The following is a 26,640-nucleotide window of genomic DNA, read 5'->3' as shown; positions in this document are numbered from 1 at the left end:
TTTTGTCTCCTTTGTCATAGATAAAGTGTCTCTAGGTGCGTGGATTTATCTCTGGACTTTCTATTTTGTTTCATTGATCCATAATTCTGTCTTTGTGCCAGTACCATACTGTCTTGTTCACTGTAGCTTTGTAGTATGGTCCTATGAACAAGCTACACAAGAGCAATCTTCCCTGGAAATCACCAGCAATGGCCCCAAAAGTCTCCAAATTTCTGCCTATGGAAATTGGGTCTTCATGCATCACAACTTTCAATGCTAACAAGTAAACCTTGTTCCATTTTGTAAACAATTTTTAAATAACAGAAACTTTTATTAATTATGCCCTAAGGCCCTGTCTGAAAGACAGTTAAAGTGATATTACTTTTAGAATATGAATAGTCAGTCTATTAGCTTTTATCTTAGGAAACCTTCAGGGTCCTATGTATGTATGTTCCCAAAGCCCATACAAAGATGGGAAAAAGTGAGATGACAGACTAATTTTTTAGCTGGGTTGTCATACATAAAATAGTATAGAATTTATAATATAATAGTATCAAGTTCCTCCTCATGATAGTAAGTGAACTATCATGTCAGTGTGTCAAACTCATGTTGCCATTTTGGGGAGTAGAGGAAAGTCTGGAGGCCTTTCCAGAAGAATTAAGTGCTTAAAGACATTTGAGCATTGCATAAAATGTAGTATATAGGTTATTTCAAATTTAGATGACAGAATATTCCTTTAAAGAAAATGCTTCTTTTTAAACACTATTTTAAAGAATCCATAGTAGAGCCTTCTTAAAAGCAAATAATACTCTCCTCCTTCAATTTGTCCATATTTTGTTTGTAAATTTTCTTTGTACAATGTGATAGACACTTGTAACAATGATCTAAAAGAGTAAAGGCACTTTACGAAGGCCTGAAATCATTAACAGAGATTCTTCACTCAACTGGGTAGTATCTGGGCCAATGCAAACTTAGGCCAAGGAAAACATATGAAGACATCGGTTCATGTGACAGTGGTAGACTTAATTCTTTGACATGAAGTCAACATATATTCTTTTCTGAGATGCAGTCACAGATGTATTTCAAAAAAATGTGGCCCATAAAAGAACTGACCTGCTGCTTAGCACCTGGCTTCTGATCCATAGGCGTCATAGTGAACGTTTTGGTCTCTTTCTCATATTGGCAGTAGTATTTCACCCAGGATATTCCCAAAGCCCCTACAAAGACAGGCAACAGTGAGCTGATAGAATAAGTATTTTGGCTGCATGGTCAGTTTACCTGTAAGACAGAACCTGTGCACAGGTTACTTTTCATGGTCATGATCCATATCTAGTCCTACCTTTCCCCTGAGCTCCAGCTATGCAGTACCACCAGCCCACTACACATATGGTTGTTGTAATCCTCATCAACTACTTTCCACATCTGCTCTGGCTTGCTCCAAACCACTCTCCTTACTGTGTTCACTGTGAGTACTCCCATTATACATTTTATTGTATGAGCTATGGACATCTGTAATCTTCTGCTTTTCCTTCCCTATAACCTGCCCTATTTGATTGGTGGTAGGGTTCTGCTCATTCTATCCCCTACATGTCTCATTTTTCACTCCTTTTATAGTTGAATTCATTCAAGACTCTATTTCTGATGTTTGGCAAAAAACTGTTTTATAAGATATTCCAAGAAAAACAAAAATTTACTATTTCTCCAATTAATGATTTCAGTGGCCTTCTCTGATCGCTCCTTTCTAGCCTATTCTCTACTCTTTTGTTAGAGAATATTTTTTAATTATATCTCTATTTATATCATTCCTCTTATTATAAACCACCTATGGATTTCCCATTCTTTCCAAATTCCTTAGGTTGGCTCACAAAGCCTTTTATAATGTGATTGTATTTAGCTTTTCAACTTGGCTTTTTTCCCCCCTCACTTCTATGCCCCTGACTCATTGAATTACATTCAGTTATCAAATAAATAGTTGGCGATATAACTGATAGACCAAGTTCAGGACATATTTAATAGTGAACAGGGCACTATTAATAATTGTATATGGACAACAAATATAAACCAGGACTCTTCCTGGATAACGAAGACCCTACAAATAAAATACACTCTCACACACCTCTGTGCCTTGACTCATGCAATGGTATACACCTGGAATTTTCTTTGCCTTTTTTTTACCTGTCAAACTCCCACTCTTAATTCACATTTCAGTTCGTATATCACTTCCTCAGTGAAGCCCATAGATATATTCTCCAAATGTAATGCTCAACACACTTCATTATAATTCTAAATATACATGTATCTTCATTAGACTGTAAACTTCTTGAGGTCAAAAACTAAGTTTGATCCATTTTTTGTACTCCCATTGCATTACACATTGTCTGGGAAAAAGGATTTTTAGTAAACATACATTCAACTGAGTAGGAATGTCATATTCATTTGAAAAATTAAAAAACTGGGGAATAGAAGGATCACATAGTTAGTTGATATTAAAGTCAAGACAACATACTCATTACTCTGCCCCTCGTATAACACAGCAGTGGTTCTCAACTAGGAGCAGTTGTGCCTCCCAGAGGACATTTGGCAATGCCAAGAGACATCTTAGGTTATCATAGTTGGGAAGTACTATCAGAATAAAGTGGGGAGAGGCTATAGATACTTCAAAACAGCATATAATGCATAGGATGACCTCTCAAAACAGAAAATTACCCAACCTGAAATGTCAATAGCACTGAGATTGAGAGATCTTGTAACGGACAGGTGAAGAACTGAACCTGACAAATAGAACACACCTTTGAAAATCATCAAAGTGGACTGCTCTAAGGGAGGAAAAGTATGATAATACCAATGCTGAAATACCATGGTTTGTGGATTTCAGTGGGTTTTGCCACTGGTAACCTCTGAATAGTCTCTTCTACCTACTCACTAGGTCAGAGACTCAAGTTACAGGCTTTGGAGATATTGTATCACAATTCAAAAGAAAATCAAATAGCACATACAGGTTTGCATAACATTAGGAGGCAGAGAAGCTTAAACCTCTGAAATATTCATTAACTGAATAAGATAACCCATTTCCCTTAGTTAGTAATGAACAACTGTGTTGTTCACTGAAATCACAATGGTTGGGTAGTGCTTTAAAGGCAACCTTGTGATCCTAAGACAATGGGAGGTATAGGGTACAGTTGTAGGAGCATAGGTTTTGGCATTTCACAAACCTGACTTTACATTTAGCCTTTTTACTTGATAGTTAGGTGACTTCCAGTTAGTGATCTCTCTAAGCCTCCATGGCTTCATGTGAATATTGGTATGGTAAAGTGCTTCCAAAGGTTACATGAAGTAGTATATTTAAAGCACTTAACACCATGCCTGGCACATAATAGGTATAATAAATATTATTTTATATCTCCTCTATCCTACCTTCCTTTTAGTCTAAGTCAGAGTCATTGAAAGCATTAAGCAATTAACAATCCTCATTTTGAATTTCAGAGAAAAACTTAAGTCTTATCATCCCACAGCCTTTGTAATACAAATCCTTAACCTCCCCCTTTAATTTTGCCTTCCTTTTTATTTTCTCTGTTCTTATGCTGGTTTCCAAAGAGGTATAGCTGGAAGGGGTCTATGAACTATATGGGTGCCTGGGGTTTGGAGAGGCCAAGTAGCAGTGGGTATCAGCCTACTTAAACCCAGTGGCTATCCCTGTATTCCCACACACATTTCTCTTGCGTATAGAGATAGCCTTCAATGGTTGGCTGTCCTGGAAGTTTGCATGTCTGCGGAGCTTCTTTCATCCTTTTCTTAAGTTCTTCCATCTCTTCTCGGGTACTGGAGAAATGATTTCTTGTCTGTCAAGATATTATCATCATAATTATTATCATCAGCACCATCATCATGAATAAGCATTCAATGATCAGAGACTTAGTACAGAGTTTCCTCAGCTTTTATAATGTGCTACAGCATAGCAAAAAACAAGTGTCGAGTGGCATAGTAACTAGAAAACAATTTAGCGTAGTTTAACAGTACTAAAGGCTAAAAGGGAGAGAGAAATGTAAATAACAATGTACCTGGGAGACATTTTCTAATGGAAATCACTAAAGGGTCCAAGAAATAAAAGCTCTAAGAATTCTGAGCATCACACTAACTCTGCCTTACAAAAAGGAAGGCTATAAAGAAGGGTCCCTAGGACAATATTATCATAGCAACTTCTACATTCTGCCTCAAGTAAAGTTACTGGTTACTTTGACACTGAAACAAACCCTGGCCATTAGAATAAAGGCTATGAGAGTGTGTTCTCTTTGAACATAGGTCAACAGAAAACCTATGTTTTCATGCTCATGAATAAGAAAAGCTAATATTAAGAAGTAGTATGCTTAAAGTACATTACTAAAAAACAATGGCAAAACACAGTTTGAAATGCGTGTATCAGAATCACTAGAGATAAATCTTTAGTGTTTAGTCTCAAGATTGTCACATGATGTTATCGAAAAAGCTGAACTGGGCTGTCCTACCTAGTTGAATTCACTCTGCAGATTATCTTTTGAGTTTGATATATATATATATATATGTAAAAGTGAAAGTGAAGTCACTCAGTCGTGTCCGACTCTTTGCGACCCCGTGGACTGTGGCCTACCAGGCTCCTCCATCCATGGGATTCTCCAGGCAAGAATACTGGAGTGGGTTGTCATTTCCTTCTCCAGGGGATCTTCCCAACCCAGGGATCAAACCCGGGTCTCCCGCATTGGAAGCAGAGGCTTTAACCTCTGAGTCACCAGGGAAGCCATATATATATGCAAATATTTGTTGCTAAACTCAGACTTTTCAAGTTATATTTGCAGGAAGATTAAGTAATTGAGCTAGTTATAGAAATATATTGTAAATCAGCAGAAGACAGGAACTCTCACATTCTGGTGAAAGAGAGTACCCAGAAAGAAACAAGTGTAAGTCAGAATCTCCTAAACAATTAATTGTTTTCATCCAAAAATTCATCTATAAATTTTATGCAATGTAACAGGTCCAAAATCACTACCTCAGTGGTGCTTTCTTTTCCTGTATCAAACAATTATTCTATACTCTGTGCTTTTTTAACTTTTTTCGTCTTAACTCTATTTTAGCACTTTTCATAAGTAATCATGCTGTATCTCTGTTTATCTCTCTCAGCTCTAAGGCACTGAATAATCCCTGAAGACAAAAACTAACGTGCCTCATTATGGTATGTTCAGTGCATTTTACAATGCCTGGCACAAGGTATATGTTCATTATATACCTAAGTAATTGTTAAACGTGAGTTAAATAACTAAATGAGAAAAATGATATGAGACAAGTAAGGGAAGGCTGTGCCTATGCCCATTGATAAGAAACAGCATGGGAAAGATTGAGACAATCTTTCAAGATAATTCATTTAACTATACTAATGTAATGAGAAAAGGAAGGGATGAATGGGCATTCATATTAATAAAACCTACAAAGAGAGTATCTTGACTAACTACCATAAGACCTGACCTGTACTTAAATAAGCCCATCGATGGGTTCTAATCTGGGAGAGATATAGCAAATTAGCAACATTTAATAAATACTGGATAGATGTGTTAGTGGGTGGAAGGGTGGGTTTGAACAACAGTCAGCCTCAAAGACAGGGAATAGTTGAAACTGGAAGAGTAAAAACAATCTATTACACTGAAATATTTGTGATCCACACCAGTTGGTTCACAAATTAGCTGGGATATAATAACCTAAAATTCTAAAGTCAAGATATTGAGAATGAAATCCAAATGCAATGCAAAGACTGGTGAAGAAACCCACAGGAAAACTCACATTCTGTAAACTGAGCTGAAGCTGTTGTTTATACGGGAGGAAATCCTGTGTTAGTTCCACAGTCAAGCTGTTGGAAATGAAGAGGCTATGAAGAAAGGCCAAGACCTAGAGAAAATGTATAAAAACAACTTTATCACCACCGTCTTCACATTAATCAAATACAGGGAAACAAGACACACAAAAAAGAAACCTCACACAGTGTTTAACGAATATAGTCTTCAAAGCAGTAATGCAAACACAAATAGGTCGACACATACCTATTTTTCATTACGTTAAACATTCACACTGGACTCAAATCCAGAGAATAAGAACTACTAACAAATTTATTCAACAATACCCTTTTCAGATAGTATATGAAACCAATCAAAATGTGGATAGGATGAACATAATGTGGGAATCAGTTCAGTTCAGTTCAGTGGCTCATTCGTGTCCGACTCTTTGCGACCCCATGAATCGCAGCACTCCAGGCCTCCCTGTCCATCACCAACTCCCGGAGTTCACTCAACCTCACGTCCACCGAGTCAGTGATGCCATCCAGCCATCTGATCCTCTGTCATCCCCTTTTCCTCCTGCCCCCAATTCCTCCCAGCATCAGAGTCTTTTCCAATGAGTCAACTCTTTGCATGAGGTAGCCAAAGTACTGGAGTTTCAGCTTTAGCATCAGTCCTTCCAAAGAACACCCAGGAGTGATTTCCTTTAGAACGGAGTGGCTGGATCTCCTTGAACTCGAAGGGACTCTCAAGAGTCTTCTCCAACACCACACTTCAAAAGCATCAATTCTTCAGCAGTCAGCTTTCCTCACAGTCCAAATTTCACATCCATACATGACCACTGGAAAAACCATAGCCTTGACTAGATGGACATTTGTTGGCAAAGTAATCTCTGCTTTTGAATATGCAGTCTAGGTTGGTCATAACTTTTCTTCCAAGGAGTAAGCGTCTTTTAATTTCATGGCTGCAGCGACCATCTGCAGTGATTTTGGAGGCCCCCAAAATAAAGTATGACACTATTTCCACTGTTTCCCCATCTATTTCCCATGAAGCCAAGGGACCAGATGCCATGATCTTCGTTTTCTGAATGTTGAGCTTTAAGCCAACATTTTTACTCTCCTCTTTCACTTTCATCAAGAGGCTTTTTAGTTCCTCTTCACTTTATGCCATAAGGGTGGTGTCATCTGCATATCTGAGGTTATTGATATTTCTCCCAGCAATCTTGATACCAGCTTGTGCTTCTTCCAGCCCAGAGTTTCTCATGATGTATTCTGCATATAAGTTCAATAAGCAGGGTGACAATATACAGCCTTGACATACTCCTTTTCCTATTTGGAACCAGTCTGTTGTTCCATGTCCAGTTCTAACTGTTGCTTCCTGACCTGCATATAGGTTTCTCAAGAGGCAGGTCAGGTGGTCTGATATAACCATCTCTTTCAGAATTTTCCACCGTTTATTGTGATCCACACAGTTAAAGGCTTTGGCATAGTCAATAAAGCTGAAGTAGATGTTTCTCTGGAACTCTCTTGTTTTTTCGATGATCCAGCAGATGTTCACAATTTGATCTCTGGTTCCTCTGCCTTTTCTAAAACCAACTTGAACATCTGGAAGTTCAAGATTCATGTATTGCTGAAGCCTGGCTTGGAGAATTTTGAGCATTACTTTACTAGTGTGTGAGATGAGTGCAATTGTGCAGTAGTTTGAGCATTCTTTGGCATTGCCTTTCTTTGGGATTGGAATGAAAACTGACCTTTTCCAGTCCTGTGGCCACTGCTCAGTTTTCCAAATTTGCTGGCATATTGAGTGCAGCATTTTCTCGGCATCATCTTTCAGGATTTGAAATAGCTCAACTGGAATTCCATCACCTCCACTAGCTTTGTTCGTAGTGATGCTCCGTAAGTCCCACTTGACTTCACATTGAGGATGTCTGGCTCTAGGTAAGTGATCATACCATCGTGATTATCTTGGTCGTGAAGATCTTTTTTGTACAGTTCTTCTGTGTATTCTTGCCACCTCTTCTTAATATCTTCTGCTTCTGTTAGGTCCATACCATTTCTGTCCTTTATCGAGCTCATCTTTGCATGAAATGTTCCTTTGGTATCTCTGATTTTCTTGAAGAGATGCCTAGTCTGTCCCATTCTGTTGTTTTCCTCTATTTCTTCGCATTAATCACTCGAGGAAGGCTTTCTTATCTCTTCTTGCTATTCTTTGAAACTCTGCATTCAGATGCTTATATCTCGCCTTTTCTCCTTTGCTTTTCGCTTCTCTTCTTTTCACAGCTATTTGTAAGGCCTCCCCAGACAGCCATTTTGCATTTTTTTCCATGGGGATGGTTTTGATCCCTGTCTCCTGTACAATGTGAGAATAGCTGTCTTTATATCTTCAGGACTGGCACAGAGTATGTACTCATAAATACATGCATGTTCAGTCACTTCAGAAGTGTTGGATTCTTTGTGATCCTGTGGACTGTATTCTGTCAGGCTCCTCTGTCCATGGGATTGTCCAGGCAAGAATACTGGAGTGGGTTGCCATTCCCTCCTCCAGGGGATCTTCTAGACCCGAGGATTGAACCACTGTCTCCTGCATCTCCAGCATTGCCGGCAGATTCTTTAATGCTGAGCCACTGAGGAAGGAGACTCAAATATTTGTTGATAAAAACAATAAATAAAAATGGATAAATGATCATAATGAACAATATCATAATGCTAAAATATCCAAGGATCTTATTTTGAAAAACAATCTTTAAATTAGAAATGTATTGGGGAGGGGGTGGGACATTGCAGAAGACATAGAAATGATCAATAAAATATATTTTTAATGTTTCAAATGTTCACTCCAATAAAAATCAAATATACACAACGACAAAATAAAAATTTTGTCTGTGAAATACAAACATATTAAAAATCAATGCTCAATACTAGCAATAGTAAAGTGTAATGTGTGTGTGTGTGTGTGTGTGTGTGTGTGTGTTGATTGTTCAGTTGTGTCAGACTCTTTGCGACCACATAGACTGGAGACTGCTAGACTCCTCTGTCCATGGGATTTCCCAGGCAAGAATATGGGAGTGAGTTGCCCTTCCATTCTCCAGGGTATCTTCCTGATCCAGGGATAAAACTCAGGTCTCCTGCATTGCAGGAGGACTCTTTACCATCTGAGCCACCAGGGAGTAAAGTGTAACAGGAAGTAGTAAAAACTGCTCTATTCTTTTTGAAGAAAGCTGAGCACCAAAGAATTGATGCTTGTGAACTGTGGTGTTGGAGAAGACTCTTGAGAGTCCCTTGGACTGCAAAGAGATCCAACCACTCCATCCTAAAGGAGATCAGTCCTGGGTGCTCATTGGAAGGACTGATGTTGAAGCTGAAACTCCAATACTTTGGCCACCTAATGCAAAGAGTTGACTCAGTAGAAAAGACCCTGCTGCTGGGAGGGATTGGGGGCAGGAGGAGAAGGGTATGACAGAGGATGAGATGGCTGGATGGCATCACTGACTCGATGGACATGAGTTTGGGTGAATTCTGGGAGTTGTTGATGGACAGGGAGGTCTGGCATGCTGCAATTCATGGGTTCACAAAGAGTCAGACACAACTGAGCGACTGAACTGAACTGAACTGAATTCATTTTAGAAAGTAAACAACAAAGCACATATAAATATGCACTTACATACTATATGCATACAAACACATCTATATGTGTGTATTAATACATATGTTCAGTTCAGTGCCTCAGTCATGTCCGACTCTTTGCGACCCCATGGACTGCAGCACAACAGGCCTCCCTGTCCATCACCAACTCCCAGAGCTTACTCAAACTCATATCTATAGAGTTGGTGATGCCATCCAGCCATCTCATCCTCTGTTGTCCCCTTCTCTTCCTGCCCCCAATCCCTCCCAGCATCAGAGTCTCTTCCAATGAGTCAACTCTTCACATCAGGTGGCCAAAGTATTGGAGTTTCAGCTTCAACATCAGTCCTTCCAATGAGCACCCAGGACTGATCTCCTTTAGGATGGACTGGTTTTCTGGTTTCTTTCACTCACATCTTAGTCTAACCAATCATTAAGCCCTGCCAGTTTTACTTCCAAAATATATCTCTAATCCAATCATTCTTTTCTATTTCTACTACCACCACCCTAACCCAAAGCAAGATTTTCACTTGCCTAGACCACTGGGATAGGCTAACTCATTTCCTCATTTCCAACATTGTCTTCTTCCAACCTTCTCCACACAACAAAATCAGCCCATGTCATATCCTATTTAATATACATCAGTGATTTGTTTACTACAGTTCAGGCGAAAATATAACCCCTTCACCATGCCTACAGGTCCTATGCCTTCTTATCAGATATTATTTCCTGCCACCCTCCTTTTCTTTCATCAGTGATACTTGCCTTTCTTTACTAAATTAAGGACTTACTAACACCATTAAGGACTTACTGACACCATTCTCACCATTCTTTACTAACTTAAGGACTATGTACATGTGTTTTTTTCTGTGCCTGCAAAGTTCTCTTCCCATTATTCGCGTTGCCTTATCTTTTCCTTCTTTAGATCTCATCTTATATGACACTTTCAGAGATCCCCCTTGACCATTTGACCTAAAGTAGCTGTCTGCTCCTGTTCTTTGTTTTAGCCATTACCATAACACAAACTGGAGAAGGAAATGGCAACCAACTCCAGTGTTCTTGCCTGGAGAATCCCAGGGATGGGGGGCCCTGGTGGGCTGCCGTCTAAGGGGTCACACAGAGTCAGACACGACTGAAGTGACTTAGCAGCAACAACAGCAGCATAACACAAATTATTTTATTTATGTGTATCCTTCTTTCCACCCCATGAAAGTGTAGTCTTCACAAAGACAGAAACTGAGGCTTTTTCACTGTACGATACCCAGTGTTTAGCACAGTGCCTGCATATAACAGAGGTCAATAAATGCTTATTGGATAAATGAATAAATATTTGTTTGCAAATGTACCTATACATTTTTACATATAAATTTGTACATATACAGATACATACAGCTGTGATCACAGATAACATGTACACAGATATACATACTTATGTGTAATATGTGTACACACACATGCACATGTGTACACACACCCACAACAACAAGTACATAGACACAATAGATGGACAAAATAATATAACAGACACACAGAATTTAGGGGGTAAACACCACAATATTAACAGTGATCATCTCTAAATGGGGGATATGTTGTATTTCTTTTATATATATTAAAATTTTTTCTAGCTTTTTCTGCAACTTTTTTTACATTGTTTTAATAATAAAAAAGAAAGTTGCTAAAAATCAAAATACTTATCAAACCACAGTACATCATCTTCTATAATATATTAAGGATAATTAATTAGAAAAATATTCAAAGGATATAAGTAAAAATAGAATGGGAAGTCATTGAATGCAAGAAACATGCATTCTCAGAAGAGTGTCTGGGATATGATAGGTATTTTCAGAAACCTTATGAAAGTGTAAGAGGAAGGAACGTAGGAGAACAAGGTAAAATGAAGGGTGACAGAAAAAGCAAGGAACAGGAGAAAGGAGAGGAGGAAAAGAAATATAAAGAAAAATCATAGCTATAGAGAGAAATTGCAGGAGGAAGTAAGGTGGGGAAGAGTGAAAGAACATTGGTTAGAGAGCAAGAATAACACAACCCAGTGTGTCTATTTCTTTGACATTCATTATTAAGAACTGACTATATTCATATTCTTCGAGACTCCAATTTTATAATCAAAGTTCTCTACATTTACTTGACATTTGGTAAATATTTTTAGACCATTCATCATTAGAACTTACTGGCTCCACAATATTGAACTTCTTAGACTCTTGAACTTCCTGTATTTGATAAACATAATCGAGGGACGACTCAAAGAAATTGTGCCTTTCCTTGTCCACCTGGAGGTCTGCCTAAAGAAGAAGGGTAATAAATGTCACATATTGGCATAGTCATTCGTGCAAGTCAGTGTTTATGGATTCAACAGAATGCTAGGGCTGGAAGAGAATTATACTACCAAGCAGTGATCTTATCCCTTTATTTTACAAATAGGGAACATGAAGCCAAGATAGAAAAAGTGACTGATGCACGATATCCGGTTTCTGGCCTAACAAATAAGAAGCTTGGAAGTTATTGTGCTCATCCTCATACAAGGAAAAGCTAAACTGTGAATCAACTACTCTTCTTAGAACCAATAGACCACTGAAGTCAAAGGAAAAACAACTGTCTCAAAAATTGGATAGATAGTTGAATATAGACAATCCGAGATTATCAGAGCAGAAGCCCAGAAACAGAAGCCTGTTGCTGCAACAAGTGTCAGACTTTAAGATCTCTTAAAAAACCAATACAATATTGTAAAGTAAAATAAATACATTAATTAATTTTTAAAAAATCCAAAGACAATAGGGAAGACAAAACACGAAGATACCAGAGGAGATTTTCACTTCTAGCAAGAGTAGTTATAGAAAATTAAGCACAGTCTAAATCCTAGTCAGATAAGTATCAGATCAGATCTGATCAGATCAGTCGCTCAGTCCTGTCCGACTCTTTGCGATCCCATGAATCTCAGCACGCCAGGCCTCCCTGTCCAACACCAACTCCCAGAGTTCACTGAGACTCACGTCTATTGAGTCAGTGATGCCATCCAGCCATCTCATCCTCTGTCATCCCCTTCTCCTCCTGCCCCCAATCCCTCCCAGCATCAGAGTCTTTTCCAATGAGTCAACTCTGCGCATGAGGTTGCTAAAGTACTTTAGTTTCAGCTTTAGCATCATTCCTTCCAAAGAAATCCCAGGGCTGATCTCCTTCAGAATGGACTGGCTGGATCTCCTTGCAGTCCAAGGGACTCTCAAGAGTCTTCTCCAACACCACAGTTCAAAAGCATCAATTCCTTGGTGCTCAGCCTTCTTCACAGTCCAACTCTCACATCCATACATGACCACAGGAAAAACCATAGCCTTGAATAGACGGACCTTTGTTGGCAAAGTAATGTCTCTGCTTTTGAATATGCTATCTAGGTTGGTCATAACTTTCCTTCCAAGGAGTAAGCGTCTTTTAATTTCACAGCTGCAGTCACCATCTGCAGTGATTTTGGAGCCCAGAAAAATAAAGTCTGACACTGTTTCCACTGTTTCCCCATCTATTTCCCATGAAGTGATGGGACCGGATGCCATGATCTTCGTTTTCTGAATGTTGAGCTTTAAGCCAACTTTTTCACTCTCCACTTTCACTCTCATCAAGAGGCTTTTTAGTTCCTCTTCACTTTCTGCTATAAAGCATAAAACCACATAATAACATCCTTTTATCTCTGTTCCTTTTACCCAGGGCATCATGTTCATCATTCAACAAAATGTTACAAAGTGTACAAAAAAGTGAAATACACCAACAAACACAGTCTAAAGAACCAGCATCAGTTCAGTTCAGCTCAGCTGCTCAGTCATGTCCAACTTTTTGTGACCACATGGACTGCAGCACACCAGGCCTCCTTGTCCATCACCAACTCCCAGAATTTACCCCAACTCATATCCATTGAGTCGGTGATGCCATCCAATCACCTCATCCTCTGTAGTCCCCTTCTCCTCTCACCTTCAATATTTCCCAGTATCAGGGTCTTTTCAAATTAGTCAGACCTTCACATCAGGTGGCCAAAGTATTAGAGTTTCAGCTTCAACATCAGTCCTACCAATGAACACTCAGGACTGATCTCCTTTAGGATGGACTGGTTGCATCTCTTGGCAATCCAAGGGACTCTCAAGAGTATTCTCCAACACCACAGTTCAAAACCATCAATTCTTCAACACTCAGCTTTCTCCACAGTCCAACTCTCACATCCATACATGACTACTGGAAATACCATAGCCTTGACTAGGCAGACCTTTGCTGGCAAAGTAATGTGAGACTCTGATAGTTCTGTGGAGCTCACACAATCTGACTTTACTCACATGGAACACTTCTAAGAAAAAAGAACACTTCTAAGATGTTGGCAAAGTAATGCTATTCTTTGGAACTCTGTATTCAGATGGGTATATCTTTCCTTTTCTCCTTTGCTTTTTGAATCTCTTCTTTTCTCAACTATTTGTAAGGCCTCCTCAGACAACCATTTTGCTCTTTTGCATTTCTTTTTCTTGGGGATGGTTTTGATCACCACCTCCTATACAATGTTATGAACCTCCATTCATAGTTCTTAGGGTACTCTCTCTATCAGATCTAATCCCTTTAATCTATTTGTAACTTCCACTGTATAATAGTAAGGGATTTGATCTAGGTCATACCTGAAATGGTCTAGTGGTTTTCCCTACTTTCTTCAATTTAAGTCTGAATTTTACAATACGGAGTTCATGATCTAAGTCACAGTCAGCTCCAGGTCTTGTTTTTTCTGACTGACTAGAATTTCTCCATCTTCAGCTGCAAAGAATATAATGAATCTGATTTTGGTATTGACCATCTGGTGATGTCCATGTTTAGAGTCATCTGTTGTTTCGTTGGAAGAGGGTGTTCGCTATGAGCAATGTGTTCTCTTGGCAAAACTCTGTTAGCTTTGCCCTGCTTCATTTTGTACTCCAAGGTCAAAGTTTCCTGTTCCTGCAGGTATCTCTTGTCTTCCTACATTTGCATTCCAGTCCCCTATGATGAGAAGGACATCTTTTTTTGTTGTTGTTAGTTCTAGAATGTGTGGCAGTTCTTCATAGAACTGCTCTACTTCAGTTTCTTTGGCATTAGTGGTTAGGGCATACATTTGATTACTGTGATGTATGGTTTGCCTTGAAAGCAAACTGAGATCTTTCTATCGTTTTTGAGATTGCACCCAAGTACTGCATTTTGGACTCTTTTGTTGACTGTGAGGGCCACTCCATTTCTTCTAAGGGATTTTTGCCCACAATATAATAAAATGGTCATCTAAATTAAATGGACCATTCCCATCCATTTTAGTTCACTGATTCCTAAAATATCAATGTTCACTCTTGCCTTCTCCTGTTTGAACACTTCCAATTTACCTTGATTCACTGACCTAGCATCCAAGGCTCTTATGCAATGTTGTTCTTTACAACATAGGACTTTACTTTCACCACCAGACACATGCACAACTGGGCACTGTTTCCGCTTCGGCTCAGCCTCTTCATTCCTTCTGGAGCTATTTCTCTGCTCTTCTCCAGTAGCATATTGGGCACCTACCAACTTGGGGAGTTCATCCTTCATTGTCACATCTTTTTGCCTTTTCATACTATTCATGGGGTCCTCACAGCAAGAATGCTGTAGTGATTTGCCATTCCCTTCTCCAGTCCAACATGTTTTATCAGAACTCTCCACCATATCCCATCTGTCTTGGGTTGCCCTACACAGCACTGCTCATAGTTTCATTGAGTTAGACAAGGTTGTGATCCATATGATCAATTTGGTTAGTTTTCTGTGATTGTACACCTAGTGCAGAACCTAAAATAAAAAACTTACTGTTGGAAAACCTCATAGAAAAAAGCATATCTATTCCTGACCTATCAAATGCAATGCTAGTTATCTTTTTAAATTTTTCAAATTGAGGAATAATTACTTTACAATATTGATTTGCTTTCTGCCAAACATCAACATGAATCAGTCATACGTATACATATGTCCCTGTACTCTTGAACTTCCTTCCCACCTCCCACCCTTTCCACCCCTCTAGGTTGTTACAGACCCCTAGTTTGAGTTCCCTGAGTTATACAGGAAATTTCCAATGGCTATCCATTTTACAAGTCATAGCATAGATGCTTTCATGCTACTGTCTCCATTTGTTTTACCCTCTCTTTCCTCCCCTCCACCATGTCCATACATCCAGCAGTATATCTGTCTTCATTTCTGCCCTGCAAATAGGTTCATCAGTACCATCTCTCTAGATTCCATATATATATATACACACATATATATATGTGTGTGTGTGTGTGTGATATATATTTGTTTTTGTCTTTCTGACTTAATCCACTCTGTATAATAGGCTCTAGGTTCATCCACCTCATTAGAACTGGCTCAAATGCATTCTTGTTTATGGCTGAGTAATATTCCATTTTATATATGCACCACAGCTTCTTTATCCACTCATCTGTCAATGGACATTTAGGTTGCTTCCATGTCTCAGCTAGTGTAAATAGTGCTGCAGTGAACACTGGGGTACATGTGTCTTTTTCAATTTTGGTTTCCTCATGGTATATGTCTAGAAGTGGTATTGCTGGGTCATATGGTAGTTTTATTAATAGTTTTATAAGGAATCTCCATACTGTCCTCCATAGTGTCTGTATCAATTTACATTCCCACCAACAGTGCAAGACCATTCCCTTTTCTCCACATCCTCCCCAGCACTGGTTTGTGGATTTTTTTGATGGTAGGCATTCTGTGTATTGATCTTGTATCCAGTGATACTGAATTTGCTGATTAGCTCTAATAATTTTGTTATATAATCTTTAGGATTTTCTACATACAATATCATGTCATCTGCAAATAGAGTTTCACTTCTTCCTTTCCAATCTCAGTCACCTTTCCAATCTGGATTCCCTTTATTTCTCATTCTTCTCTGATTGCCATAGTTGAGAATTCCAAAACTATGTTAAATAATAGTGGCAAGAGTAGGCAGGCTTGTCTTGCTCCTGATCTTAGAGGGAATGCTTTCAGTTTTTCACCATTGAGAATACTGTTTGCTGTGGGTTGGCTGTATTTGACCTTTATTATGTTAAGTTCCTTTTATGTCCAATTTTTGAAGTTTTATCATAAATGGGTATTGAATTCTGTCAAAGTTTTTTCTGCATCTATTGAGATTTTGATATGGATTTTATCTTTCTATTTATTAACATGATGTCTCCCATTGACTGACTTGTGTGTATTGAAGAATCCTTGCATAACTGGGATAAACCTGACTTGATCATGGTGTATGATATTTTAATCTTTTTTTGAATTCTGTTTGCTAGAATTTTGTTGAGGGTATTTGCATCTATGTTCATCAGTGATATTGGCCTGTAATTTTCTTTTTTTGTGTGATGTCTTTGTCTGGTTTTGGTATTAGGGTGATGGTGACCTCACAGAATGTATTCGCAAATATTCCTTTCTCTGCAATTTTTGGAAGAGTTTCAAAAGAATAGGCATTAGCTCTTCTCTAAATGTTTGACAGAATTCTGTGAAGCCATTTGGACCTGGGTTTCTGTTTTTGGGGGAGACATTTTATCACAGTTTCAATTTCAGTGTTTGTGATTGGCTTATTCATAATTTCTATTTCTTCCTGGTTCAATCTTGGAAGGCTGAACTTTTCAAAGAATCTATCCATTTCCTCCAGCTTGTCCATATTTGGCATATAGTTGCTCTTAATTATCTCTTATGATCCTTTGTATTTCTGCATTTTCCTGTTCTAACCTCTCCATTTTCATTCCTAATTTTGTTCATTTGATTTTTCTCCCTTTTTTTCTTGATGAGTTTGGACAATGGTTTTTTTCAATATTGTTTCTGTTCTCAGAGAACCAGCTTTTAGTTTTATTAATCTTTACTATTGTTTCCTTCATTTCTTTTCATCTATTTCTGCTCTGATATTATGATTTCTTTCCTTCTACTAACTTTGGTATTTTGTGTTATTCTTTTTCCAGCTGTTATTTGACATGTAAAGTTAATTTGTCTATTCAATGTTTTTCTATTTTTTAAGGTAAGATTGATTGTATTGCTTTAAACTTCCTTCTTAGAACTGCTTTTGCTGCATCTCACAGGCTTTGGGTTGTCATATTTTTGCTGTCATTTTTTACCTAGGAATATTTTAACTTTCCTTCTTCCTTCAGTAACCTATTCATTACTTAGAAATGTATTATTTAATCGCTATGTGTGTGCTTTCACAGTCTTTTTTCTTCTGTAACTGATATCTAGTCTCACAGTGTTATGGTCAGGAAAGATGCTTGATATGATTCCAATTTTCTTCAGTTCACTTAGGCTTGATTTGTGATCCAAGATGTGGTCTATCCTGGAGAATGTTCCATGTTCACTTGAGAAGAAAGTGTATTCTTCTGCATTTGGATGGAATGTCCTGAATATATCAATTAGGTCCATTTTGTCTAAAATTTCAATTAAGGTTTGTGTTTCCTTATCAATTTTCTTATTTGATGATATGTCCTATGGTGTAAGTGGGATGTTACAGTCGCCTACTATTATTGTGTTACTGGCAATTTCCTCTTGTATGTCTGTTAGAGTTTGTCTTACGTGTTGAGGTGTTCCAATGTTGGGTGCATAATTATTTAAAATTTTTATGTCTTCTTGGATTAATCCCTTGATCATTATATATTGTCCTTTTTTATCTCCTGTAATATTTTTTATTTTAAAGTCTGTTTTGTCTGATATGAGGATGGACACTCTGGCTTTCTTTTGATTTTCATTTGCATAGAATATCTTTTTTCCATCCTCTTACTTTCAGTCTTTATCTGTCACTAGATCTTAAAGTGGATTTCTTGTAGACATCATATATATGGGTCTTGTTTTTGTATCCATTCAGCCAGTCAGAGTTTATTAGTTGTGGTGTTTAATTCATTTACATTTAAAGTAATTATTTTTATATATGTTCCTACTGGCATTTTCATAATTGTTTTGGTTTGTTTTTGTAGGTCTCTTCTTTCTCTTGTGTTTCTTGCCTATCAGTTCAGTTCAGTCGCTCAGTCGTATCTGACTCTTTGCGACCCCATAAATCACAGCACGCCAGGCCTCATCACCTGGAGTTCACTCAGACTCACGTCCATCAAGTCAGTGATACCATCCAGCCATCTCATCCTCTGACATCCCCTTCTCCTCCTGCCCCCAATCCCTCCCAGCATCAGAGTCTTTTCCAATGAGTTAACTCTTCGCATGAGGTGGCCAAAGTACTGGAGTTTCAGCTTTAGCATCATTCCTTCCAAAGAACACCCAGGGCTGATCTTCAGAATGGACTGGTTGGATCTCCTTGCAGTCCAAGGGACTCTCAAGAGTCTTCTCCAACACCACAGTTCAAAGGCATCAATTCTTCGGCGCTTAGCCTTCTTCACAGTCCAACTCTCACATCCATACATGACCACTGGAAAAACCATAGCCTATAGCAATGCCTTTAACATTTGTTGTAAAGCTGGTTTGGTGGTGCTAAACTCACTTAAATTTTGCTTGTCTGTAACACTTTTGTTTTCTCTATCAGTTTTGAATAAGATCCTTGCCAGGTAGTGCAATCTTGGTTATGGATTTTTTTTTCTTTCAGTACTTCAAATATATCCTGCCATTTCCTTCTGGACTGCAGAGTTTCTGCTGGAAGATCAGCTGTTAATCATATGGGTTTCCCTTTGTACATTACTTGTTCCTTTTCCCTTGCTGCTTTTAATTTTTTTTCTTTGTATTTACTATTTGTTAGTTTGATTAGTATGTGTCTTGACATGTTTCTCCTTGCGTTTATCCTATATAGAACTCTCTGTGCTTCTTGGACTTGATTGACTATTTTCTTTCCCATATTGGGTAAGTTTTTTTTTTAACCATAACCTTTTCAAAAATTTTCTCAGACCCCTTGTTTTTCTCTTCTTCATCTGAGACCACTATAATTAGAATGTTGGTACATTTAACATTGTCCCAGATGTCTCTGAGGTTATCCTTAATTATTTTGATTCCATTCCTTTATTCTGCTCTTTAGCAGTTATTTCCACCATTCTATCTTCCAGCTCACTTATCTGTTCTGCCTCAGTTATTCTACTATTGATTACTTCCAGAGTACTTTTAATTTCAGTAATTGTGCTATTCATCTGTTTATTTCCTCTAGGTCCTTGTTAAGTGTGTTAATTTATTCTTGCATTTTCTCCATTCTATTTTTGAGGCCTTAGTACATCTTTAGTATCATTACTTTGAATTCTTTTTCAGGTAGTTTGCCTATTTCCTCTTCATTTGTTTGGTCTTGTGAAATTCTACCTTGTTCCTTCATTTGTGCTGTATTTCTCTGTCTTTTCATTTTTTTCTAACTTAATGTGTTTGAGGTCTTCTTTTCCAAGGCTTTATGGTTGTATTTCTTCTTCCTTTTGGGTTCTACCCTCAATAGTTAATGTTGGTCTAGTGGTTTGTGTTGCCTTCGTGTTGGGGGTGACTTGTGCCTGCATTTTCTCCCCTCTGATAGGCAGGGTTGTGTGAAGTGGTATATTTTGGAGTGTCTGAGGGAATCCTATCTGGTGATGACTGTTTTTGTGTTTTTGTCTTGTTTGTTGCTTGGGTGAGGCATCCTGCACTGGGTGCCGTCAGCAGCTGTGTGATACTAGGTTTTGTATACAGGTGTAGGCCTTCATGGAATTTCTCACTAATTAATACTCCCTGGGATTAGGAGTTCTCTGGCACTCTGAGGTCCTGGATTCAGTACTCCCACTCCAAAGACTCAGGCCCAATCCCTGGTCAGGGGACTGAGATTCCTCAAGTTGTTTGTTATGGCATTAAATGGGATTAAAACAAACACACAGAGATGAATAACAAAACATTGAAAGAAACAAAAGACAAACCCAGACAAACGGTAAATACAAATCAAACAGAAAATTACAAAAACAGTGGAACATATACACATACACATACTTAACACATACACAAACATAACAAAAATATTCCAAAGAAATGAAAGTACAAGAGACGGACTTGGCAAGCAAAGGAAACCAAAAATGATATCAACCAATTGAAAACAGAGCCAATTAAAACTTAAACTGGAAAACAGAACAAAGCAGAGTGCCAATTGGGGAATAAAGCAAAGAAGACAAAACAAATTAGCAAACACGGTGAAAAAAGAATAAAATAAGGGGAAAAAAAAAAGAAAAAGAAAAGGAAGAAAAAAGAAAAGTGAGGTTAAATAGAAGTATGTAAAAATTATTTAAATATATTAAACAACTGCAGCAGGAAAATAATTTTTTAAAAACAGTCAAACAGAAGAAAAACAAAAAATTCAAAAAGGAAAAAAAAATCCACAGCACCACAGAAGGCCAGTGCAGAGGTAGAAGTATATAATGGAAATGAAGATTGTGATTTTTAAAAAAAGAAAAAAGGTCATTATTCTTAGTTGTGGAGTCAGTGGCCCATGAATGAGGTTGGACCAGCGCCATGTAAAGGTTTCCTGGTTGGGGGGACTTGTGCCTGTGTTCTGGTTGATGGAACTGGGTCTCATCTCTCTAATGGGTAGCACTATGACCAGTAGGTTTTGGTGTGTCTATGGGTTCAGTGTTGCTTTGGGCAGCCTGTCTGCTAGTGTGTAATGTTTTGTTTCTGTTTTCTTGAAGGATTAGCATGGGGTGGGTATTGGTGTTTGCTGTCCTTTGGGTGGGCTTGGCTTTGGTGTTGAGATGGAGTCCTTTCAGGGTCTCTTATCTATTAATGTTCCCTAGGGTCGGTATACTCTAGTGGTTCAAAGCCTTGGGCTTGCGTCTCTACCTCAGGGGTTCAGGCTCGTTGCCTATTGAAGCTCCAAGACCTCACAAGCCACACAACGCAAAAGACAAGTTCCCTATATTAGTGGTAAAGGCAACACTCAGCAGCCCAGAATACTCAATGAAACCTACACCAAAGTCTTCTAATACTTCTAGGAAGGTCTCTGAAACTTGTGGGCAGCATGGAGTCAGTCTCACATCTGGCCTCAATTCAGTTCCTAGTAGCTCCTAAAGTTCACAGTTTCTCCTAGAGTCCACAGTCTGTTCCCCACCTGGACATAAGAGAGTGAAGGCTGAGGCTCATTAATGCTCACTTGCTCTCTTGGGCCGGGGAGAGAGGAGGATATGGCAGCCACATATGAGTTGTACAAGGGAATGCCTATGAAAGTAGTAAGCTGTTGGATGCTGTTACAGTCTAAGGCAGCTTGTGAATTTTCCCAGAGAAAACTGGGGTCTAGGGACCCCAGTTCATGGGTCTCTAGAAAGAGCCAAGCTGTTAAAGTTCCCTGCAAGGTGTGGGCAGTAACCTGTGCCTGCTCATGGCCTGGTGCTAGCTGCAACCTCTGGGATTGGCAATGTATCAGCAGTGTTTTTTCTGTTGCTTCCAGCACCTTTCCTGGCTTTGGCAGTGGCAGGCATGTCTAATTCCACAGCCTTGTCAAAGTAGCACTCTCAGCACACATTGTCAAGGCCACCAGCCCCCTACCTCTCCCTGGGATCTTCATCGGAGCCTGGCTCCCTGCATGGCCACTCCCCCATTCCAGGTTGGGGCTTGTAAGCTGCTTATGGGCTGAGAAGTGCTGTTAGGCAGCTTTCTCAGTATTTTGCCTTCTGAGTCGCTGCTGTTGCACAGCACTCTGAGGTTTCACAGCTCCCCACTTGGTCCCGCCTGTGAGGGGCTTTATAAGTGCTCAGAAACTTTTCCTCCTTCATGACTCCCTACCTCTCTTGGGGCACAAACTCCCGCCCTGAAGTCCTTTGTCTTTGTGTGTGTGTGTGTTTATCCTTTGTCCTACCTCATTCTAAGGAGATTTGCTTGCTTTTTTGGAGGTTTGGAGTGTTCTTCTGTCATTTAGAAGCTGTTCTGTAGGACTTGTTCCATATTCTGATGAATTTTTTATGTATTTGTGGGAGGCAGGTGATCTCCCCATCTTACTCCTTCATCATCTTCTTCTGTCCTACAATGCTAGTTTAACTCTATAACCTCATCTGGAATCAAAAACTTAGAACTGGAAGGGATCTGTGAGTGGTACCACACTTCCTTTGACAGAGAAACTGAGGCCAGGAAAGAAATATCTTATCCAAAGTCACACTGTGAGTTTGTGGAGGAGCTGACTTAAGAACTCAGGAGTCCTGAAACCCTGGCCATAGTTTAATCTGCAAGCACAACCATTATACATGGTTCTCTGCTGAGGCAGAGTAAGAGAAAACCCTTGCAACAGGAAGCTGCCATGTACCAAGGCATACCTGGTAACAGAAGGCAGGGACAGGCTTTTTGAACATACCTCTTGTAACTGAGATTCTTTCTTTTTGGAAGACAGATGTAAGTGCCGATCCAGTAAGGAATAAAACCTCTCTCCATCCTTTTCAAATTTCTTTTTCCGCTCCTAGAGGTGAGAGAGAAGGTAAAGAGTAAGATGTCTGTGATTTTAATTTAATCTGCTCAGAAATGAGAATGAACAACACAGTGTCAGAAAAGCAAGTCAGGATTTTGTCTCAGCAGTTTCAGCTTCTTCAAATATAACCTTGAACAACTTCACCTATGCAAAGGGTAGTTCCTATTGGTATAGCTAAAGGCTCTGGGAGCTAATGCTCAGACAATGGCACTTAAAATTCACCTGTATACCAGTTAATTTTTTTTTTCTCCTCAATATTTTCACATGTATAAACTACATTAATTTTTGAAAAGAAGAAGGAACACAATAGTCAACAGTGAATATGCCTTTCAAATGTTAATTTATAATGCATATAGACAGTCCAATAATAAGTAAAACATTCCCCAAAAAATTGGAATCTAAGACTGAATCTGTAAATTATAAGTTCTTTGATACTGTTTAAGCATTTCAGTACAACATGTTAAAAGATGATGTTAAAGATATGAAAAAATCCTGCAAGGCTTAACTGAAAATCAGGAGTTGAAAAGCCTTATGAGGGATGGAAGACTCACTCGTTATTTGTGTTAAGCTCTCTGCCTCTCAGCACAACAATTAATAGAAATCACACAGTCTCCAAAGGAGCACTAAGAATGCTAGCTTGTCACAGACTAATGCTGACATCCTGGAATCCTCTCAGCACCACATTGGGAAATTCATGTAAAAAGCTTGCGTTGTCACATAGGAAATCTAAACTCACTGAGTACCTATAGCATGCCAAGTATTAGATGAGGCAAAGCAAGTTACACACAGGAAAAGAATATACCTCACCCGTGGTTTATTTCTAGAGGCAATCTATTGCTGGGCAGAAAGCCAGGACAAAACTGAATGACCTCTTATCTGTCAAGAATGTGCTTTTTACATAAACTCAAAATGAATTAAAGACCTAAATGTACGACCAGAAACTATAAAACTCTTAGAGGAAAATATAGGCAGAACACTCAATAACATAAATCAAAGTAAGATCCTCTATGATCTGCCTCCTAGAGTAATGGAAATAAAAACAAAAGTAAACAACTGGGACCTGATTAAACTTAAAAGCTTTTGCCCGGCAAAGGAAACTAAAAGCAAGGTAAATAGACAACCCTTAGAATGGGAGAAAATCAATAAAACAACTGACAAAGGATTAATTTTCAAAATATACAAGCAACTCATACAACTCAATACAAGAAAAACAAACAACCCAATCAAAAAGTGGGGAAAAGACCTAAACGGACTTTTCTCCAAAGAAGACAGACAGAAGGCTAGAAAACACATGAAAAGATGTTTAACATCACTCATTATTAGAGAAATGCAAATCAAAACTATAATTAGATATCATCTCACACCAGCCAGAATGGCCATCATCAAAAAGTCTACAAACAATAAATGCTGGAGAGGGTGTGGAGAAAAAGGAATGCTCTTGCACTGTTGGTGGGAATGTAAATTGATACAGCCACTATGGAAGATGGTACGGAGATTCCTTAAAAAACTAGGAATAAAACCACTATATGAAACTGGAGCCTATTCCACAGAGTGAAGTAAGCCAGAAGGAAAAACACCAATACAGTATACTAACGCATATATATGGAATTTAGAAAGATGGTAACAATAACCCTGAGTATGAGACAGCAAAAGAGACACTGATGTATAGAACAGTCTTATGGACTCTGTGGGAGAGGGAGAGGGTGGGAAGATTTGGGAGAATGGCATTGAAACATGTAAAATATCATGTATGAAACGAGATGCCAGTCCAGGTTCGATGCACGATACTGGATGCTTGGGGCCAGAGCACTGGGACGACCCAGAGGGATGGTATGGGGAGGGAGGAGGGAGGAGGGTTCAGGATGGGGAACACATGTATACCTGTGGTGGATTCATTTTGATATTTGACAAAACTAATACAATTATGTAAAGTTTAAAAATAAAATAAAAACAAAACAAAACAAAAAACCACCATATGACCCAGCAAACCCACTCCTAGGCATATTCCCTGAGGAACTCAAAACTGAAAGAGACACACGTATTCCATTGTTCATTGCAGTACTATTTACAATAGCTAGAACATGGAAGCAACCTAGGTGTCCATTGACAGACAAATGGATAAAGAAGTCGTGGTATATATATATATACAATGGAATATTACTCATCCATAAAAAGGAACACATTTGAGCCAGTTTTGATGAGGTAGATGTACCTAGAACCTAGAACACAGTGAAGTGAGTCAGAAAGAAAAAGATAAACACTGTGTTCTTACACATATATACAGAATCTAGAAAAAATGGTACTGAAGAACTTACTTACAGGGCAGCAATGGAGAAACAGACACAGAGAATAGAATTATGAACATTGGGAGAGGGGAGAGAGGGTGAGATGTATGGAAAGAGTAACATGGAAACTTACATTACCATATGTAAAATAGATAGCCAATGGGAATTTGCTGTATGGCTCAGGAAACTCAAACAGGGGCTCTGTATCAACCTAGAGGGGTGGGATGGGGAGGGAGATGGGAAGGAGGTTCAAAAGGAAGGGGATATATGTATACCTATGGCTCATTCATGTTGAGGTTTGACAGAAAACAGCAAAATTCCGTAAAGAAATTATTCTTCAATAAAAAATGAATTAATTAAAAAAAATACTAGGAATGAAACCACCATATGACCCAGCAATTCCACTCCTAGGCATATACCCTGAGAAAACCCAAATTAAAAAGACATATGTATCCCATTGTTTACTGCAGCACTATTTACAATAGCTAGAACATGGAAGCAACCTAGATTTCCATTGACAGATAAATGGATAAAGAAGTTGTGGTTCATATACACAATGGAATATGACTTAGCCATAAAAAGGAACATATTTCAGTCAGTTCTAGTAAGGTGGATAAACTTAGAGCCTATTGTACAGAGAGAAGTAAGTCAGAAAGAGAAAGATAAATATCATATTCCAACGCATATATACAGAATCTAGAAAAATGGTAGTGAAGAATTTTTTTACAGGACAGCAATGGAGAAACAGACATAGAGAATAGACTTACAGACATGGGGAGAGGGGAGGAGAGGGTGAAATATAAGGAAAGAGAAGCAAAGACACTTACATTCAGTTCAGTTCAGTCGCTGAGTCATGTCGGACTCTTTGCGACCCCACGAATTGCAGCATGCCAGGCCTCCCTGTCCATTACCAACTCCCAGAGTTCACTCAAACTCACGTCCATCAAGTTGGTGATGTGATCCAGCCATCTCATCTGCTGTCGTCCCCTTCTCCTCCTGCCCCCAATCCCACCCAGCATCAGAGTCTTTTCCAATAAGTCAACTCTTCACATGAGGTGGCCAAAGTACTGGAGTTTCAGTTTTAGCATCAGTCCTTCCAAAGAACACTCAGGACCAATCTCCTTCAGAATGGACTGGTTGGATCTCCTTGCAGTCCAAGGGACTCTCAAGAGTCTTCTCCAACATCACACTTCAAAAGCATCAATTCTTCAGTGCTTACCTTTCTTCACAGTCCAACTCTCACATCCATACATGACCACTGGAAAAACCATAGCCTTGACTAGACAGACCTTTGTTGACAAAGTAATATCTCTGCTTTTGAATATGCTATCTAGGTTGGTCATAATTTCCTTCCAAGGAGTAAGCGTCTTTTAATTTCATGGCTGCAATCACCACCTGCAAACTTACATTACCATATGTAAAATAGATGACCAATGGGAATTTGTTGTATGGCTGAGGAAACACAAAGAGGGATTCTGTACCAACCAAGAGGGGTGGGATAGGGAAGGAGATTGAAGGGAGGTTCAAAGGGGAGGAGATATATGTATACTTATGGCTGATTCATGTTG

At 38.8% G+C, this 26,640-nt stretch overlaps 1 protein-coding gene across 5 annotated transcripts in view; it reads right to left on the bottom strand.

Moving 5' to 3' along the window:
• Positions 1–26,640, bottom strand: part of OPHN1 (oligophrenin 1) — a 627,113-nt gene that overhangs the window by 288,059 nt on the left and 312,414 nt on the right. For all 5 annotated transcript variants that reach the window (XM_024988791.2, XM_024988795.2, XM_024988793.2 and 2 more), the window contains 5 exons: positions 22,677–22,778; positions 11,581–11,691; positions 5,785–5,889; positions 3,689–3,818; positions 1,093–1,196 (listed from right to left, as the gene is read on the bottom strand). In XM_024988791.2, coding sequence (XP_024844559.1) covers positions 1,093–1,196; positions 3,689–3,818; positions 5,785–5,889; positions 11,581–11,691; positions 22,677–22,778 — 552 coding nt within the window. The remainder of the gene's footprint in view (positions 1–1,092; positions 1,197–3,688; positions 3,819–5,784; positions 5,890–11,580; positions 11,692–22,676; positions 22,779–26,640) is intronic.

This window comes from Bos taurus, chromosome X (assembly GCF_002263795.3).
Source record: "Bos taurus isolate L1 Dominette 01449 registration number 42190680 breed Hereford chromosome X, ARS-UCD2.0, whole genome shotgun sequence".
Lineage (NCBI taxonomy): Eukaryota > Metazoa > Chordata > Mammalia > Artiodactyla > Bovidae > Bos > Bos taurus.
Note: the sequence above shows the minus strand (reverse complement) of the source record. Positions and strands in the feature narration are given on the sequence as shown.